The sequence below is a fragment of the Schistosoma mansoni genome, assembly GCF_000237925.1.
Source record: "Schistosoma mansoni, WGS project CABG00000000 data, supercontig 0113, strain Puerto Rico, whole genome shotgun sequence".
In the NCBI taxonomy this organism is placed as follows: domain Eukaryota; kingdom Metazoa; phylum Platyhelminthes; class Trematoda; order Strigeidida; family Schistosomatidae; genus Schistosoma; species Schistosoma mansoni.
The window spans coordinates 575,629-594,596 of NW_017386033.1; the positions used below are offsets into that span (position 1 = coordinate 575,629).

General features: G+C 34.0%; 1 protein-coding gene across 1 annotated transcript in view; it reads left to right on the forward strand.

Moving 5' to 3' along the window:
• Smp_000530 (zinc finger transcription factor gli2) overlaps positions 1-18,968 on the forward strand; it is a gene marked incomplete at both ends in the record, with an annotated part of 81,030 nt that overhangs the window by 36,984 nt on the left and 25,078 nt on the right. The window contains 6 exons of the mRNA XM_018790404.1: positions 580-729; positions 2,416-2,673; positions 4,664-5,710; positions 6,761-7,196; positions 9,289-10,169; positions 11,073-11,507. Coding sequence (XP_018646315.1) covers positions 580-729; positions 2,416-2,673; positions 4,664-5,710; positions 6,761-7,196; positions 9,289-10,169; positions 11,073-11,507 — 3,207 coding nt within the window. The remainder of the gene's footprint in view (positions 1-579; positions 730-2,415; positions 2,674-4,663; positions 5,711-6,760; positions 7,197-9,288; positions 10,170-11,072; positions 11,508-18,968) is intronic.

Genomic DNA, 18,968 nt, shown 5'->3' on the forward strand with positions numbered 1-18,968 from the left:
AAATTTTTAAACAGTCTGTATTTTTCACTATTTTCTAACTTCTATTAGTTCATGATCATGTTTTGGAGTCTAACTATTTGTTTTTATGTCATATCATTATTATGCAAACTCTTTGGTGGTCGGTCATATTGTGATCACAAGACAATTTTATTTCAACCTATATTCCTAATGTACAAATTTTTCAGTGAAGCAGACAGATTCCTAAAGTGTCTGATTGCCCCAAAGTATCGGTATGGATAATCATTCCTGTCCAACTTAGTAAACCATGGAATCTCATGATATAATTTGGAGATAAAACTAACAGTATATACTCTTTTCAACCAGATCAGTAGGAAATTTTCTGCAATTCTCAAACGTTATCCGGTTTTATATGCGATGATTAAAGAAGTAAAATATCTGAAGTCGAATAATGAACTTATAAAATATAATTTTCAGCCTCTAATAATTTTCATGTAACCAAAACCATCGGTTACTTGAATAATTTTTTTATAACAAGTCATACTACTTTTCAGTAGGTAAAGTATATACTTACAATTTATTGACAATATGAATTTCTAAATTTTTTCCATTCTGTTATAGCATCTTAGTACTGAGCATATTGCAGGAAATAAGAAAAGTTTCGTTTGTTTGTGGCGAGAATGTGTTCGTGGAACCAGGCCATTCAAGGCTCAGTACATGCTTGTTGTACATATGCGAAGACATACAGGCGAAAAACCACATAAATGTATAGTAAGTATCAAAATATTTTTGTTCTAGTCTATTCCCCTACATATAGTTTTCAACTGTTTCGCTGGTTTATATATGATTAAAAGTATCACAAAGTTGTCAAATACGCATGCAACCGTTCGTGTAAATCACTGAAATGTATCTCCTTTTTCGTACTTAGTCTTCATGATTGATTTAATTCTGTTGATCAAATGAATTGACTCCGTCTCGAAATGCAGTGGGATTTATGCTTACCGGAGAGAAGCATTTGTAAATGGTGGGATCAAAGCAAGGTTTCTTTTTTGTTGACATACATCATAAAGGCATATCTGAAATGTTGTGGAAATATTTGCTGGCTTTGAGGTTTATCTTCAATTTAAATTGTTTCACGAGTATTAAGTATTCGTTGTTGACTTTCTAGTAAACGATCGATATCAACCTTAACGATATTGGTGAAATATGTCTTCCACTTAACTTCGTGCATATTTTGCGGACTTAAGACGTTTTAAAAGTAGGATATCATCAGAAGTCAAATACGAGAATGATTTTAGATATAAATATTTCGGTCATCCATTAATAAGGACATGACGAGAGAGATGAGTTGGAGAAGGCGAACTCCCTTATTCAATGAGCATTGAATGAGCCATTCTCCACATTGGATCGATTATGTATAGATCGCTGATATCCAATACGATGATAGAAAAACATAAAGCAACCGTGAGTAAAAGTGCATATGATACAGTTGACAAGATCTTAGATAACAAAGTACATTGAACAGTCATCATGAAAATGATCAAGTTGGAACGACATAATTAATGATCAGACAAAAGTAGACTACCTAAGAGGGCAATAAGAACTACCATAAGTAGAGTAATTATGCGAAATTACAAAAACTTTCTTTTGGTACCTGCCTCCAATTCCGGACACAGTGTCTCCTTCGGTATGCCCCTTTTCCTCTTCCTTTGAAGATTAATAGTCAAGAATTGCTTAGTGATCCAGTTTGACAATTTACACAGTGTGTAGCCTATCTACCTCCAGAGATTTTTCTTGATTTTCTTTTTAGCTGGAAGTTCGTTAATTCTCTACCACAATACGTTATTACTAATGGTGCCTGGTCGAAGGATCTAAAGTTTCTTGAGTAGACAACTATTTATAAATACTTGCATTGTTTTGATGATGGTTGTAGTAGTTCTCTAAGTCTCATCTCAGAACAATAGAACTGTCTTGATGTTTTTCCTTGAAACTATGACTGATGTTGGCTGACAATTGTAATAGGTCTCAGATTTTCATCATTTTCAGGAATGCTGTCTTTGCTATGCCAATCCGTGCTTTTACATCTGCATCAGATCCCTCTTATTTATTAATGATGCCGCTCAGATACGTAAAGGTTTTCGCCTCTTCGAGAGCTCATCCATTAAGTGTAATTTGGTTGGTAATGAAACCAACAACATTTTTTCTCTTCATAGTTTACATCATGAACTGACCAAAGAGCGATAACTATTTAAAACCAGGAAGTATTGACTAGTGATGTAAACTATGGAACTCAACAATCTCTACAAACCTTCACACTAGTTACATTTCTTGCAATCATAGATAACATTGTCTTTCAGTCCTATGGTTTATGATACCGGTATAAAATCAATGTCATTTTTATCAATATTTCAACTAAATGATTCTCGATAATATTGATCGACTTTATTTCATTTTTAGTTTGAAGGTTGTATAAAGCGTTATTCTCGTTTGGAAAATTTAAAAACTCATCTTCGATCGCATACTGGAGAAAAACCTTATCAATGTGAAATTCCCGGTTGTAATAAAGCATTTAGTAATGCATCCGACAGAGCTAAACATCAGAATAGAACTCACAGTAATGAAAAACCTTATACATGTAAAGTTGACGGTTGTTCCAAACGATACACAGATCCTAGTTCTCTACGAAAACATGTAAAAACTGTTCATGGTGCTGAAGTAAGTTATATATGATAAAATGATATCCATTAAAATAAGCATTATAAATTATTATTTCGATTGTGTATGTTTCTATTTTAATTTTGGTGTATGATTGAAATATCGTAAAAAAAACATATAAAATGGATTGTTTTACATTTTTAACACCAGAACAGGGATAGATCTTGAGTTTTATTATTTAACTGAATTTACTTTTTGCAAATAACTTAGAGAAACAAAACCTTTTTTAATAATACATACATACATACTTACTTACTTACTTACTCCTGTTACTCCCAATGGAGCATAGGCCGCCGACCAGCATTCTCCAACCCACTCTGTCCTGGGAAATCTGGTTGTTAGAAGGTGCATCGACCTCATGACTTCCGAAGAAACTCGGCTTTCATCATGAGACGTCATAATTATTTTGTCTACTCCCAAGGCAGAGTTTAAATGGTTTGAATAATTTTTTCTGGTTAGCGTTTTTTAACGAGTTGGTTTTCTACGGGATGGGGTCGCTAACCCCATGCCCAACCCTCCTTCTTTACCCTGGCTTGGGACCGGCAGTAGCCCCCGGAGGAGCTACAGGCGAAGTTATAATACATACTTACCACTACAGAATCTAATGAGTACAAAACGATTGAGTAGTTATGTTAAAATCCAACAGTCCACATTTTCAGTTTTAGTTCAATTTTAGTAGACTGAAGTGATTATTGAAAAAAAAAGAAACATGCATTGATCTGTATACGGTGAGAAATAGTACATTATGTGGAAAGTTATTAGCATATATCTGAAGGGGGGATGTGTGGAGATTTTAGTAATTTTATATAGTTGAAATCATCAGTCAATTGAAGCTAGACCACCATGGAAAACCTGGAAGCACTGAACGGCCGTTCCGTCTCAACTAGTGTTTCGTTTACCACATATGGTGTCGCTGCCAACCAGGAGGAGGAAGGGTGCTGTTCTGAAGACGCCGCTGCGGGCTTGGAGTTGAGGTACTGTTTGGGGCAGTCCGGTGCGGAGAGGTGACGTCGAGTGGAGTGTTCTGGCGGGGCGGAGTTGGCTGTAGCAGGTACCGTCGACAGAGAGGAGCAGTGGGACGTGCGGCTGCTGGGCGGATATCGGATGTAGATGGCTCAGCAGGCCGGTGGAGCACGGGTGTTGAACGTCCCAGGTGCCGAGTGGATGTTGGTCCCCGGTAGGTCGACGGAGCTATGGAGGTTGGCGCGCCGCAGACTCGACATTTTGACGGAGAGCTTGGCACAGACTGCAGTACAAGAAGAGGGTGCGCACGGCGAGCAGAACCACCGCATGAACGAATGCTTCAAAGGGGGGACGAGTGTAGTGCGGTCTACTTAACTCCATATAAGTAGAATATGGCGATGGCCAGACATAGAATGTATTTTGGCAGTAGACCGATAAGGAAAGAACTGAAACGAAGCGCAATTGGTAGGAAAATGCATGAACAATGGAAGTAGAGAAGATGAACTGATATTTACAGAAGGAACAGTGAAGATTGAGACAACTGGTTGTTATTTTGCAAATTAACTGTTTGCTGTATGGTTATCAAAATTCAGTGAAATAGTCTGTAGTTTCGTTGTCCCCAGTCGTGTTCTTGTTCATTGCATAGCTTCAAATGACTCATGATTTCAATTAACATATATCTATTAAAGAACAATAATATTATTGTATTTATCACTGTAGAGCCTGATGAAAACGTTATGGAGAATGACCATTCATTCTAATAGGCTTTATCTAGAAGCCTCCAGAAAAAGAACAGTTTTGGTGTTAATATGTTAATGAAAGTAAGTGTAATCAAATAATGACAATAAAACGAGCGATACAATCCAACAGAAATTCACTTTCGGATTGTAAAAATAAATTTAACCATGTTGATATGATAATGAAGTAAATTCTTTAAAATTAAATCCAGTTAAGACTGTAAATTATCCCAACTATTAGTCTTAAGATTGCAATTCGTAGGTACAAATTAATTTTTTTCTTTTGATAGGTTTATGCAAATAAAAAGCATAAAGGTGAAAGTTGGAGTGATCGACCTTGTGGTGGGTCCGGATTTGGTGGGGGGCATCTATTTGGCAATAGTAATAATAACAATAGTTATCCTTCTCAAGATAAACGATCCAATGGTTCAATGCCTGGTATACGTGGAAGATTTGGTCCTCGCGGAATGAATGATAACGGCAATATATTTCATCGTGGAACCTATACAGATAGAGAGCAACGCCCTTCTTCATCATCAAATCCAAGAGATAGTTGTTTAGCTTGTCTTAGTAATCCAGTTCATACAACTACAATACATCCTGTAGACATCAATGCCGAAAGCATTATCACAGAATACCCTAATCAAGATTTATCGAAGTTGAAAAGATTCAGTATAGAAGAGTCTGGTAGAAATACTTCACATAATATGAATTGGTATCTACCTGAAACTGATAATCAAAATGTACACTCTAGTGTTTTAATGATGGCATCATCACCGGCAGTATACAATACAAGAAATGATTATTTTCCTAGTTTCAAATGTGAACATTCCATTTATCCAAATTATTTTAGTTTTGCACGAAATATGATTCATACTGAAGACACAAATCAAAATGATAATAACAACAATAATTTGGTTTTATCTTGGACATCACCAACAACACCATCACCATGTGATAACTTATATTTAGATCAAAAAATTAATCCATCTATCACATTACAACCTTTATCGACCACATCGAATCCCGTTCAATCATTGTCACCATCAATAGACAATCCAATTAACTCAACAGGCACGAAACAGAAAAATCTTTTCTCACCTGTCAACGAATCAGTAACTATGATAAGAAATGAAAATTGTGATCAATCAAAACCAGTATGTGTTTATGGAACATCAGATGATTTGGCAAAAGATTTCAAAAAATCCTTAAAAACTGAAGAAAATAATTTGATATGGAATTGGAAATATTCACAACCGTCAATTGATGGAATGAATAAAGATCATTGTAATAAAAAGCATTCCATTTTACGCTTTGATGATCAAGATATGAAAAAGGTATGCTTACTTTCTGCCAAACCAGTATTTCTCGCCATAAATGTAAAAAAAAAGTTGAGCAATAACTTGAATGGATTCAGTATGAATTTCGGTTTTCTATTTGTGATAAAAAAAGAGTGATGCTTATACTCTTCAGCAATTATTTTAAGAGATTATTATACATCTGCTTGCTACCTTGTCACACATGAATTATGCAATTTTAAAGCGTAACTAATCCATTGCAATATCGAGACATCTAACTGGTAAATGCATTAGCTAAAGTGTTACTAAAGAAACCTATCAGTTTGGTTCATTGTGATTTTATAACAGTGCAAAAAGAAAATATATGTTTGAAGAGGTGGACATTGAAAAGGAACAGATAGAATAGATAGGATAAAGTAGAAGTTTCTTTATGAGTTATGTGACTTCAAGTAGACGATAACTGTTGGATACATTATTATTTTCGTTAAAATGAATATTCTTTTAGACATATCAAAAGAAATTATTATGGTATTATGGTTCCCCTTAGACTTATCTACTAAGTAAACTTACATTAAATTGGCAGTTTCCAAAGTTATCCTAAAGTCAGTCGACTAAAAGCTCCTATATAAGGTTATAACTAATAGGAAGAAGTTTTGTTCAATCTGGACTAAACTGATGTTTGCATGGAAATCTGAACTCATGAATTCATGTTTTGGTAAAAGTGAATTCACAAAATAATTAGTAAACAGGGGGAGTTTATTTAGTTAAACAATTCACAGTGTGCTAATTTAAAAATGATGATCACCCCGAATATCTGTAAGTTAAAAAAGATTCAGATCCATAGAGAATCGTTGAAATGAACTTTTATTTTGGTGTGTAATCCTGATCAAATATATATAAGATTACTGTGCTTTTCGCTGCAATAGTGATTTCCCTACACAACTATGTAAATTTTGTATTCTACATCTCTGAAACTATAATACACGAATGAAATCCCATTGAGAATCAATTTTTATAAATGTTATCCTTTTAAGAGATAAGTTTTATGTACTACCGTTTCTCTTTGCTTATACTTCATTTCTATTTAAGCCATTACCTGGATATCTATCCACATCATTAGAATCTCGATCAAATACTCAATTAGCTTTGAATCTAAATGATCAAACAGTGAATCAGTTAACTAGATCAATTAATAATGAACATTTCAATGAGATGTCAAATATGTCAACTACTACTATTAATGAAACTTATCGTGAAAATAATTTACAATTTAATTTCCCTTTGAAATGGAAAGTTGAAGATCCATTAGCTTATTCAAAAAATATGGATAATAATAGTCAAACAAAAAATAATAATGAATTAAATGAAGAAAATTCTCCTCAATCGAATCAGAATGAATGTATCTCAAATGTACCATTATTGAATAATCATTATTTGGAAGACGTTACAGAGCAAAAATCTCAATTATGTGTAATAGAATGTCCAAATCGATTGAGATCAATGCAAGATATCTGTTCATCTAATGGTAATCATCTTTCATCTTAATGATTGTTAATATTTATTGGATATACATCATTTGTCTATCATAGTTGAGTGCTCTGGCTCGAGGCTGGTAGGTCCTGGGTTCGAATCTTGCGAGGCGAGGTCGTGGATGCGCACTGCCGAGGAGTCACACAATAAGACGAAACGGCCGTCCAGTGCTTCCAGATTTTCCATGGTGGTCTAGCTTCAATTGACTCATGATTTCAACTATGAAAATACTAAATCTCCACAAAAACCCTTTCTGATATCATAGTTTCCACTAAAACTGATTACCTTCTATATTTTCCGATTAGATGAACCGTGAATTAATGTACTTTTCGAGTTAATTGATTTATTTCCTATTATTAATAGGTGGATATTTGTATACATCTCTTGATAAATATTCTAAATGTCCAAAGTGGATAATTAGAGTAAACACACACAAGATACATGTTGACTAATATAAAGTGTATTCGTATGCCAATTATGAAACATATAACTTTAAGATTATTGGGGTTTCTGAACTTAATTACTTAGAATTCTCTTATTCTGACAAAACATTTTAAAAGAAAACAGTCTATTGGGTAGCATTACAGGAATGGTGTTTGGCGACAAACAACTGGAGAACATATATGATCTGTTCAATTCATATGCAAATTCAACTACTAAGTCCTTTATTTGAGTGAATAGGGAAATTTCCTGGTAACTCACAAAACATTGAGATCTGTTTATGTAGACAATACGTTGGACAAAGTAGCTTTTTCAAATGGATCATACGTTTCAGTGACACCCATAAGGACTACGAGTATAATGAAAGACAACCACTGAGCTTCTGATTGAATGAAAATAATCCACATATGAGGTCTCCTATGTTTCTTAATCGCTAATTTAGTGTCCAGATGATTGCTAAAGAACCGAATCCAGAAGAATGATCTGATCTAAATATTTTAGCAAAATAGTCCAGGTCAATAAATTTCTGTGCGAAATATTTTAAATGACAAGGGAGTTGAAGAGCCTGACTTATAAGCTAGTCCAATGGTATTCTAAATAATGGAAACGGATATTGTACAAGTATACTACAAATGGGATATATTTCGAGGGGGTTAAAATTGATATAATCTGCATTTTACAAAGTTTCTATGATCTCAGTTTGAATACATATTGGACAGACTGTGTATAAATGGAATGTAATAATAATAATTATTATAACTTTCGCTACTATTCGTTATTATAAGCTTTGCTACAGTAAGGAATTGTTAAAGTCATTTGTTCAGTACTGTAATAAACTTCTTTTCAATATACACTTAAATTGCAATTTTTTCAGAAAGTATATCCTACAGAATGATTTTTCAATGGTCAGTATTGATTACTTCGTTTTGCTGGCTAATATTTGTTATCAGTTTAAGTGCTAAAACAATGTTTTTCACCCATCTGTTACTGAATACATGAAATCCAATAGAATGACCTGCCGTTTTTTTCAAAGGGTACACAATGAGGAGAATATCCCAACAAGCTCAATGTTTCTGAGATTTATTGTATTTTAACATTGCAACAGGTTGCAAGCCTTTCATAATACTCCTCTTAGTACAATAAGTTAAAATTTATAATTAGTCTGTTCAAATGAATCCGAAGCAGGAAAGTTTATTGAAGTATTTGTGCACTTAGAACATAGGTTGACCAAATGTTTTAATAGGCTGTGTGAAGTAAACGACATAACTGTTTTTATGAGCATTGGGTAGATTGTTATAAATAAATGATATATTTGTAATATTATATATATATAATAGTGTCATTTAGTCCCTGTCTGTCAGACAATTGTCACTGAATAAGTTATTAATCTTTACTGATAACCTTGTATTAATGTTACACCATTAATGAATAACTGTGAGAATGAAAGACACATGACTTGACCATACTAGTTGCATACTCAGATTATGTTAAGCTATTTCAAATGAAATCTAATTATTCATCACATCTAAGTTGTTAGACAACCATTTTAATCACTTAAATTAGCTAAGGTCTTGAATCCTACTGTTAATGGAAATCATTTGAATAATGATATGGTATTTAATTATGATTTTCTAAATTTATTGTAGATATTTGGGATTCAGAGAGTGCGGCTGCATCATCCGGTATTGGATCAGGTGTAACAACTACCACAGCGTCAGATAACAGTAATCCCACCGCCCAGAATCATCATCACCAAAAACAGCAACCGAAACACTCTCATCAACATCAAAACCGAACAAAGTCCATAAATTCAGACAATAACTATTCAAATCAAGATAATGTTAGTACTATGGATAATGATGAAACATTCTTTAATAATGAGAATATCAAAAGTGACCTTGGCTCTATTGATCGATCCTCTTTATTTGGAACACCAAGAACAGATTCAAATTCAACTGGTTGTTCGTATGAAAGAACATTTAATCCACAAATAAACTATAAAAATGATAACTTAATACATTCTTCATGTACTTGTATACAAAAGCGACAAAAAAGAGACAATTCACAATCTACTTGTTCTTATCACCGACATTATCATGATCAATTAGTAGATGGGAATATATCTTCTCAATTAGATTCAGAACAACTTAGTGCAACAAGTTCTCAAGTAAGCAGTGGACTTGGTTCAATGACTTCATCAAATGCTGGTAGTGGTTGTAATTGTACCGGTACAGGATTAAACAATACAAATATAAATGTTTTAGATAATGTCAGTGGTAATGTTAGTAGCAATATCTGTGTTAATACACTACCTAGATTGGTTGAAGGTGACAATTCATCTAATTTAACTAATGATTATCCAAATAATTCACAAGTGTTCAATGAAGATGATAATAACATATCAAAAATGTGGAGAAAGTATTATAAATCATATGGTTATTGTTCACCGTGTAACAATCAACCTGAAACATTTTATCCTGAAGTATTCAATTCCGAGACGGAGTGTTATTCAAATACACCAGCAACCGTAATAAATGGTCTCTCTTCCACTGCTTCTCCTGTTCCACCTTCTATCTCAACATATCATTACCACCATAATCCTCATCTTCATCATCAGCATCAGCAACGTCAGTCACAACATAACCTCGACTTAGTTATGTCTAATTCAAATCATTATAATGATGAAATGCACTTTTCTCCTCACAGTTATGTTCATTCAAGTTCATCTAATTCATCACCATTCAATTCAAATCGTCCACATTCTGTTGAAACATTTTCGCATAATAATTTAACGAACAATAGTTTATTCGACCATAGACGATATACACATACTTCATTATCGACCACAAATAACAATCATGTTAATGAAATGAATAATAGTATAAATCAAATTAATCCAAAGCATCCCTACAATATATGTCTTTCATCGATAAATAATAATAATAACCAATGTGATACGAATAGTAATATGATTTTGAAAAGACATTCTATTACTGATGATCTATGTCATGTAAATGGAACATGGTTTACTAATGAATATAATGGTAATGATAATCATCATTATTGGACACATCCATATAATGTTAATCAACTGTCTATAGGAAATCAAATTCCTAATTGGTTAAATAAGTCTGTATTAACATCATCATCACCATCATCATCGTCAAGATTGACATCAACATCATTAACAGAAGCCATAAGAACACATAATTCATCAGATAGTTTATGTGTAACGTCAAGATTTAATGATTCAATAAACTATTATCAAGAATATACCAATTGTTGTCAACCAACAATAAATTCATTTCAAATAAACCAATCTTCATTGTCTTCAACTATGTCTACAAAAACTTCGGCAAAATTACAATCTAAACTATCTTGGACAACAGATGATAATTATTCAGAATATCTTTGTTCAAATCATTCACAGAATTCATATATTCAGTCTAATCGATTGGTTAACAATAATAATTCTAGTAATAATGACAATTTAATTGAAATGGATCGTAATAATCGAACAAATATTCAAAGGAATTGTAGTTCTGAATTAAACTGTTATACAAACTTTCAGAATAATACTACACAACTGGAAAATATGGATCATATAAATACTAATCCATTACTTATTTCGTTAGCTTCATCTCAACCGTTTTTGATGAGTTCATTCAATACAACATCAATATCAACAACATCTGAACAAACTCCTTATTCATCTTATCATTTAACCCCAACTTCAAATACAGTTCATCAAATAAGTCAAAGAGGTATTGAACAAATGAATAAAATGAACAATCTACATTCAAATAATCAATTATCCACAATAGCTTCAGTGACAGCTTCTGAAACGACAACATCAACGTCCACAGTCAGTAGTTATCAGAATCTAAAAGAAAGAGAAGTATACAATTTCCCCGTACCAAATCCTCTTCATACATATATTAATCCATTTCATTCATCTAATTCATTGTACAGTTCTTTCTTACAATCAGTTTTTGAAGAACCGACATTCACATCATCATCGTCATCATCATCACCATCTCCATCTTTACTATTATCATCGTCATCATCAACTCATCTCGGTCATTTTAACCAGTTATTTGTAAATGCTGATCCTATTAGTAATAATCTAGTTGTCTGTAATATGTCAACTATGGATACAGATTGTGCACCATTTCATTCATCCAATTAAAAAAAGACTGTATAGTTATTTCAATATAAAAGTGTGATAATACAGTATATCAATTATGATCATAATCATTTTTTGATGTACTAATGAAAACTGGTCAAGAGTAAAAACAATCCTTCTATTTCTTATCTGCTTTCTTTCAATTTTACATTTCGCTAATTTATCAATGAACAAGTTTTGTTTATTTTTTTTTGCAAACTAGTCAGTATAGTTTGTAGCATTTTGTTTATGTTTCATATTCTTCAATAGTATCCGAATGAAACTAAACTACACTCCTTGATAATTGTATATTAATAAAATTGAAGCCGGTGTAATTTCCACACCTTCATTCATAATAATTGCATTATTCGTAAAAGGGAAACAAGAGCGCCATTGTTTTTTTTTTTAAATTTCTAAGTATTATTTATTATGTGTTTTTATCTTTCAAAGATACTTTATTATCCTTTAAAATTTAGCTTATAAAATAGTTGAAGAGAATAAGGCGTATATATTGAACCTGTTCAACATTCAATGTGTTGTTTATTCTGTTTGTTTGTTTTTTTTATATTACTTCTTTTTCACCTATTTGTATATTCGGTCATATTGACTTACATTGACTTTCGAATTTCCTTTTTCTTTTTGTTTCGTAATCTTCATGATTTTTCTGAAAGGAAAACAATCAAAAGATACATTTGAATGATTATCTATCATTACTGGTTACTTAGTTAAATCATTCATTTCCCAGTAATTTTAACTTACTCAAACGTTTACACAGGTAAACTAAAGGTAAACATTGATGAAATAGCAGTTACTATTATACAAAATATTGAATAAAAAAAAAACCAGAATTTTTTTCGGTTATTCAAATAATTTTGTAATTATATTTATGTTTTCATTCTAAGATCAAATTATACAAATTTCTATCCCTGTTTAATAAACGTATGTTGACTAAAGAGAAACTAAAATCTCTTTAAAATGTATGCTATTTTAATACATGATCACAAGAATAACAATCCTAAGATATTCATGTTCCATATAGTTTTCTCCTACTATCCTGGAGTTGAATATCAACCATCTTGTTTTTGAAATTCATTTCCATGGATACTGAATACAAATAAAATACGATAATTTTTTTTCAATTTTCGCCATACAAAAGTGAACTATTATGTAAACTGTTGTTGTTCTTTTAATATTTTTTATTTTTAATTCTGTTTTAATAATGCGCCAGTTAGTTTAAGATTGAATCATTTAGTGGTAATTCAGATTTCAATATAAAATCTCCAGTTTGTTTTCTGGAGACTTTTATTATTTTCTTTTTAATTTATACATTGTATCCATTTGAAAAATATTGTTTTAAATTAAACGCTAAAAGTTACTAGGTTATCATTAGATTCTTATTCTTTTTTTGTACTACTAAGATCCATTTGTATGATGGGCATCGGTAACTGACATCTGAAAGCGAATAATGTCTGTTGTAATATCCTGTATAAATGAGTATACATTCAGCAAGGAGTTATGTGTTTTTCTAGTGCCTATTTTATCTTGTTTTTTTTGTGTGATTCGAACGACATCTAAATATTATTTTATTATAAATGTAAAGTGATCAGTAGATAGCTATTTCTATATTTCTAGGTAGTTATTTGCTCATTCACAGATTGAACAGTTCGTCTTTTGCATACGAGAACTAGCCTTCAATCTGCATACAAAGTTTTCAAACATTCGACTCTGAAGTTAAACAGAACAATTAGGTTCTATTGCGTTAGCGAATATGTTACTTTTAGAAGTCTTAAACGAAAGACTGGACCTTGCTTGTCTCATGAAAAAAACACAAATTATTTTTGATAATTCTGAAGATTCTCTAAAGCAACGAGTCGTCTCAAGTAAAAGTCTAGGACTGATTTTAGAAGCGAATGTGTTTTTTTTATTTGGTCTTCCCCGACGATCGCTTTCAACAAATATTCGACTGAGCGTCACTGTATGAGCCTCGTCAAATCAGGATATATAATGTTTTTCGTTTGTGCAGTCAGTCTATACTACTATTTCTTCAGAGCCGTGTTCTACAGAAAGAATTGTTGCCAATCTCAAACTGTGGGCATTCCGGGCTTTAGTTTATCTGAATAAATAATAAGTAAAACTAGAAAACATATAGGATGTAACGGATAATTTTTCTGGTTAGAGTATGTGTTCGCACTCACTTTGAGAACACTTCACTGACTCATTCGAAGTAAAGACCAGTGTCAGGCAAGGTTGCTTACTCTCACCCTTTCTCTTTCTCCTGGTGATCGACTGGATCATGGAGATGTCAATATCTGCAGGGAAGCATGGGATACAGTGGACAGCTAGGATGCAGCTGGACGATTTAGACTTCGCAGATGATCTGGCTCTTCTATCACCCACACAACAACAAATACAGAAGACAATCAGTGTAGCAGCAGCCTCAGCAGCAGTAAGTCTCAATATACACAAAGGGAAAAGCAAGACTCTCCGATACAATACAACATGCACCAATTCAATTACACTCGACGGAGAAGCTTTGGAGGATGTGGAAACCTTTACATATCTGGGCAACATCATTGATGAACACGATGGATTAGATGCAGATGCGAGGGCGAGAATCGGCAAAGCAAGAGCAGCATATTTACAACTGAAGAACATCTGGAACTCAAAACAATTGTCAACCAACACCAACATCAGAATTTTCAATACGAATGTCAAGACAGTTCTACTTTATGGGGTGGAAACTTAGAGAACTACGAAATCCATCATCCAGAAGTTACAGGTGTTTATTAACACTTTTCTACGAAAGTACTTCGGATACGTTGGTCAAACACTATCAGCAACATTCTACTACGGGAGAGAACAAACCAGATTGCAGTGGAAGAAGAAATCAGGAAGAAGCGCTGGAAGTGAATAGGACATACATGGAGGAAAGCACTGAACTGCGTCACAAAGCAAGCCCTCACATTTAATCCTGAAGGCCAAAAGAAAGGAGGAAGATAAAAGAACACATTACGCTGAGAAATGAACACAGATGTGAGAAGAACGTATAGCAACCATCCTATAATCAATTCCGATTATAGTCAATTTTGGTTAAGCCCTTTTTATAACTTACGTAACAGACATCGTTATTTGGATAGTAACAATTTGCATATTCTTTGCACTGCTATACCACTAGAGCACATGACACTCTATTCGAAATGTTGACTGCTTAAATATCATTCAATGACTCATACTCCTCACCCTTATATATATGCACGCAAATACTATTATCAGCCTTTGTTTTGGTTTGCTGTGCCCTTATTAAATTTGACTATAAATTGCCTATGTAATTGCTTGCTATTCGCTCGCTTGCTCCTCGTTCGCTTCCTTCGCTTGTTCGCCTGTTCACTCGCTCTCTCGCTTGCCGCTCACTCGCTCGTTGATATTCGCTCAGGTGTTGTTAACTTTCTGACCTGAGTTATTCGACAATAAACTGTAGTTGCTGCTATCCTTTGTCTTCTGATTTTACGCACCGTTAAGATTAGAATTATAACGGTTATCGAAGTAAACGATTAACGAATCGCGGCACTACAAATGAACAACAACTGGATAGAACTAGAGAGGAAGGCCCAGGACAGTGTGTGTCGGAGAATGCTGGTCGGTAGTCTATAATAATGGCAGATTACATATATTTGTCGAACATTTCGCGTTCGAAAATGCTTCTCAAGGGAGAGAAAAATTAATAATCACTCATAAAAAGGATTACAGGAGCAGTAAAAGGATTTAAGAAATAAGTCAGCCAACTAATATCCACTATAGCGTTGATACTTGTCTAGAAACAGGAGACTATTGTTCTAATTGTAAATCGGTGAAACAATGGGAAGGCTGCGGCAATAAGGAGAAAGCTGTAGACTTTAATTTAGCAGCTGCAAGTGCGCCTAGAGATGATCATTAACAGTAATTATTCAAGAGGCCACAAGTGTTTTTCAGAATTTTGAGGTACAATCTCCTAAAAGGTAAGACTGCTCAATTAGTTTGTGCTGGGTTCTGTGTGATCATGAGGAAAAAATAATCGTATGATCTGAGGATGTCACAGCTGTTCAAAGCTGTTGTTCGAAACACCTCTGTAATCGATGATCTCAAAGTCAATTAAACCAGAAATGGTCAATGAAGGAGTTTGAAAATATGTTTGGAAGATAGTTGGTATGCAGAAAAGTGCGTGATCCAAACTGCCCAGTTGTTGCGAGGGATGCTTTGCACGGTGTACTCATTTGTGATCTGGTGCGGATGCTTGGCCAAGCGCCTCCAGCTAGGGTGCATCCAGTATAACTAATTAGGTCAGTACCTGTCCGTAAGACTTACAGATCCATTTATTTTGAGGATTCACTTGATGCTACAATTCTCTCCCTCTAGTCATTTATCGATTAGTACAGGGAGGATCTAAGTGCAAACTGACATATAGACAAATGAACGATAACCAAGACATTAACAGATATTGGTCCTTGAACTCCTTCTGACCAAGAGGGCAATCAGAAGAAGATGAAAAGCAGCCCAAGTTCGTGTTGCACTTAATTTAATTATAACTCTGAATTCATAGGCTAATATACCTGAAGTGTCTGACCACATAGCAACGAAATTAGGAAATTCACTGTATATATTACTTAATGATATGAGACACTAGTAGTAGATGAATAATTAATAAATGGTAAGTTGTGGTGTTTGAATGAACCAATGATTCCCTTGTATTGATGACGGCTTGGTTTTGAATTTCAAATACAGTACATTCGTTTGTGCTCATCTAATACTTCTTGATTAAATTGCGTTATTGCTGGAATTACTAGTTTATACTATAATTCGAACACGCTCAAAGATCACATTGACGGCGCGATGGAGTCTGTGATGGAACGGTTGGATATACATTCAGATTTTAATGCTTTTGAGGATTACATGGAGAGGTTCAAAATCTTGGCTTTGACCAAGGAAGATGATGAGGATTTTAGTATTGTGACCCATTTGCCTACATTCACCGGAAAAGAAGCATACAGCTTAATAAAGACTTTGGCATTTTCAGACAAGTTGATTTCACTCTTTTATGCAACTCTCAAACAACTACTGCTGGACGATGTGAAGTATACAAATTTCGAATGCGGTAAATGAGAAACGTTCAATGAAATAACTCGCCAGAACATCAGGAATCCCACTACTTTAATACGTCGTCACAGTCGAATATGTAATCAAGGTTATTCAGATAACAGTTTATTAAGTCGTTAAATAGTTCACAGAGATGAGCAGAAGTTTGGTAAATGCTTATCTTGTGGCGAATTTCATTCTGGCAAATCATGTGCATTTCGTAATGCTAAATATTTTAAGTGTGGTAAGATAGGACACATTCAGTCAGTATGCAAAACTACTGTTCACTTTGCTTAAAGTATTACTACGTCTTCTAACTTGGATTCCAATAATTTTGCTGTTCCTAATGATCATCTATCTATATCCACTGTTTCGAAGGGTAATGTTCATATTTGGAAGCGATTACATACATCCATTGTAACATTTCATGACTTTATTGTGGACACAGGTAGTATAGAGCCCATTATTTCATTCAAGAACTTGAAATCTTTAGATCCTAATGTCGTGGTAAGACCCACTGAGGTCTCAATATTGGGAATTACTGGACATAGACTGCCTATACGGGGATGTTGTGAATTGCTAATAAGAAATGATAATTCTTCATATGTACCTTGTGAATTTTTAGTTAGTGAAACAGGACTGTCAATACTGGTTTCAAAAAATCCGAAAAGGCTTGAAGTGGAATTGTCTTTACGAGTTTCTACAGAGAATTCTGATGATTTACTCAAGGATTTGATAGCTGTGTGTGCTAAGTGTAGTGGAGGCATGAAAATTCAGCCTATGAAACTTCAAGTACATGGTGATCTGGTCCTTCTTAAAAGACGAATGATTCCTTATGGTCTTCGAGAAGCAGTACATAAGTCACTGGACGATTTGTGTGCGAAAGGTATAATTGAACCGATTCAGTCCTCAGCATGGGGTACTCCTATTGTTACGCCATTGAAGTTGTATGGCAAGTCCCCTAGAATATGTGGTGATTACAGATTAACACTGAACTCCCGTTTGTTGAAGCAAACATGCACGACGGTAGAGGCTGAAGATATTCTAAATTGAATTCATGGTTCCAAAGTGTTCTCGAAAGTTGGCTTCAAAGATGCTTACCTTCAAATCCCTTTAGACCAATGTTCATCTATCTTGACAACAATTAATACTCCTTTTGGTCTGTTCAAATACAACTTCCTTCCATTTGGTCTTAGTTGTTCTCCAGCCATATATCAGGAAGTTATGAATAAGGTAGTCAGTGATATTGAATGTGTTGACGTTTATCAAGATGATCTCATCGTTCATGGTACTGATAAAGTAGTTCATGACCAGAGACTTACTGCTTTATTGCATCGTTTAATTGAGAAGAATATTACAGTGAATCCAAATAAGTGTTCATTTTGTGTATCTAGTTCTGAATGCCTTGTATACCTAGTTGATAGTAATCGATTTAGACCAGATATGAAACGACTAACTTCACTGACAAATGCACCATCTCCAAAAAATATCACAGAATTACGTTCACTAGTGGGTGCTCTTCAGTACTATTCTCGTTTTATTCCTGATTTTTCTTGTCGTGCCAACTGTTTATTTAATATTTTGACATCCAATCCATTCAAATGGGGTGAAGAACAAGAGTCATGCCTACGAAGTCTGTTAAAGTTTCTTCAAAGCGATGCTGTTCTTCGAATTTACTCACCCAGTGTACATTCTGTACCTATTACTGACGCATCTTCTGTGGGTATTGGTGCAGCTTTGGAACAGGAAGGTAGGCCAGTTATCTGTGTTTTATGCAAACTTACTGTTACTGAGCAAGGTTATTCACAAGCTCAGAGAGAAGCACTAGCTGTGTTGTGTGCTGTTAAAAGACTTCATAAATATTTATTTGGAAAGAAGTTTACCATTGTTACTGATCATAAGGCTTTAAAGTTCATTTATCATACGGAGGATGTTTGGCATGTTCCTCAGCTGCTATGGAGTATTGCTTTGAGTGCCTATGACTATACGGTTCAACGCAGGAGTGCAAAAGAAATTCAACATGTTGACTACTTTTCTCCATAGTCATTACAA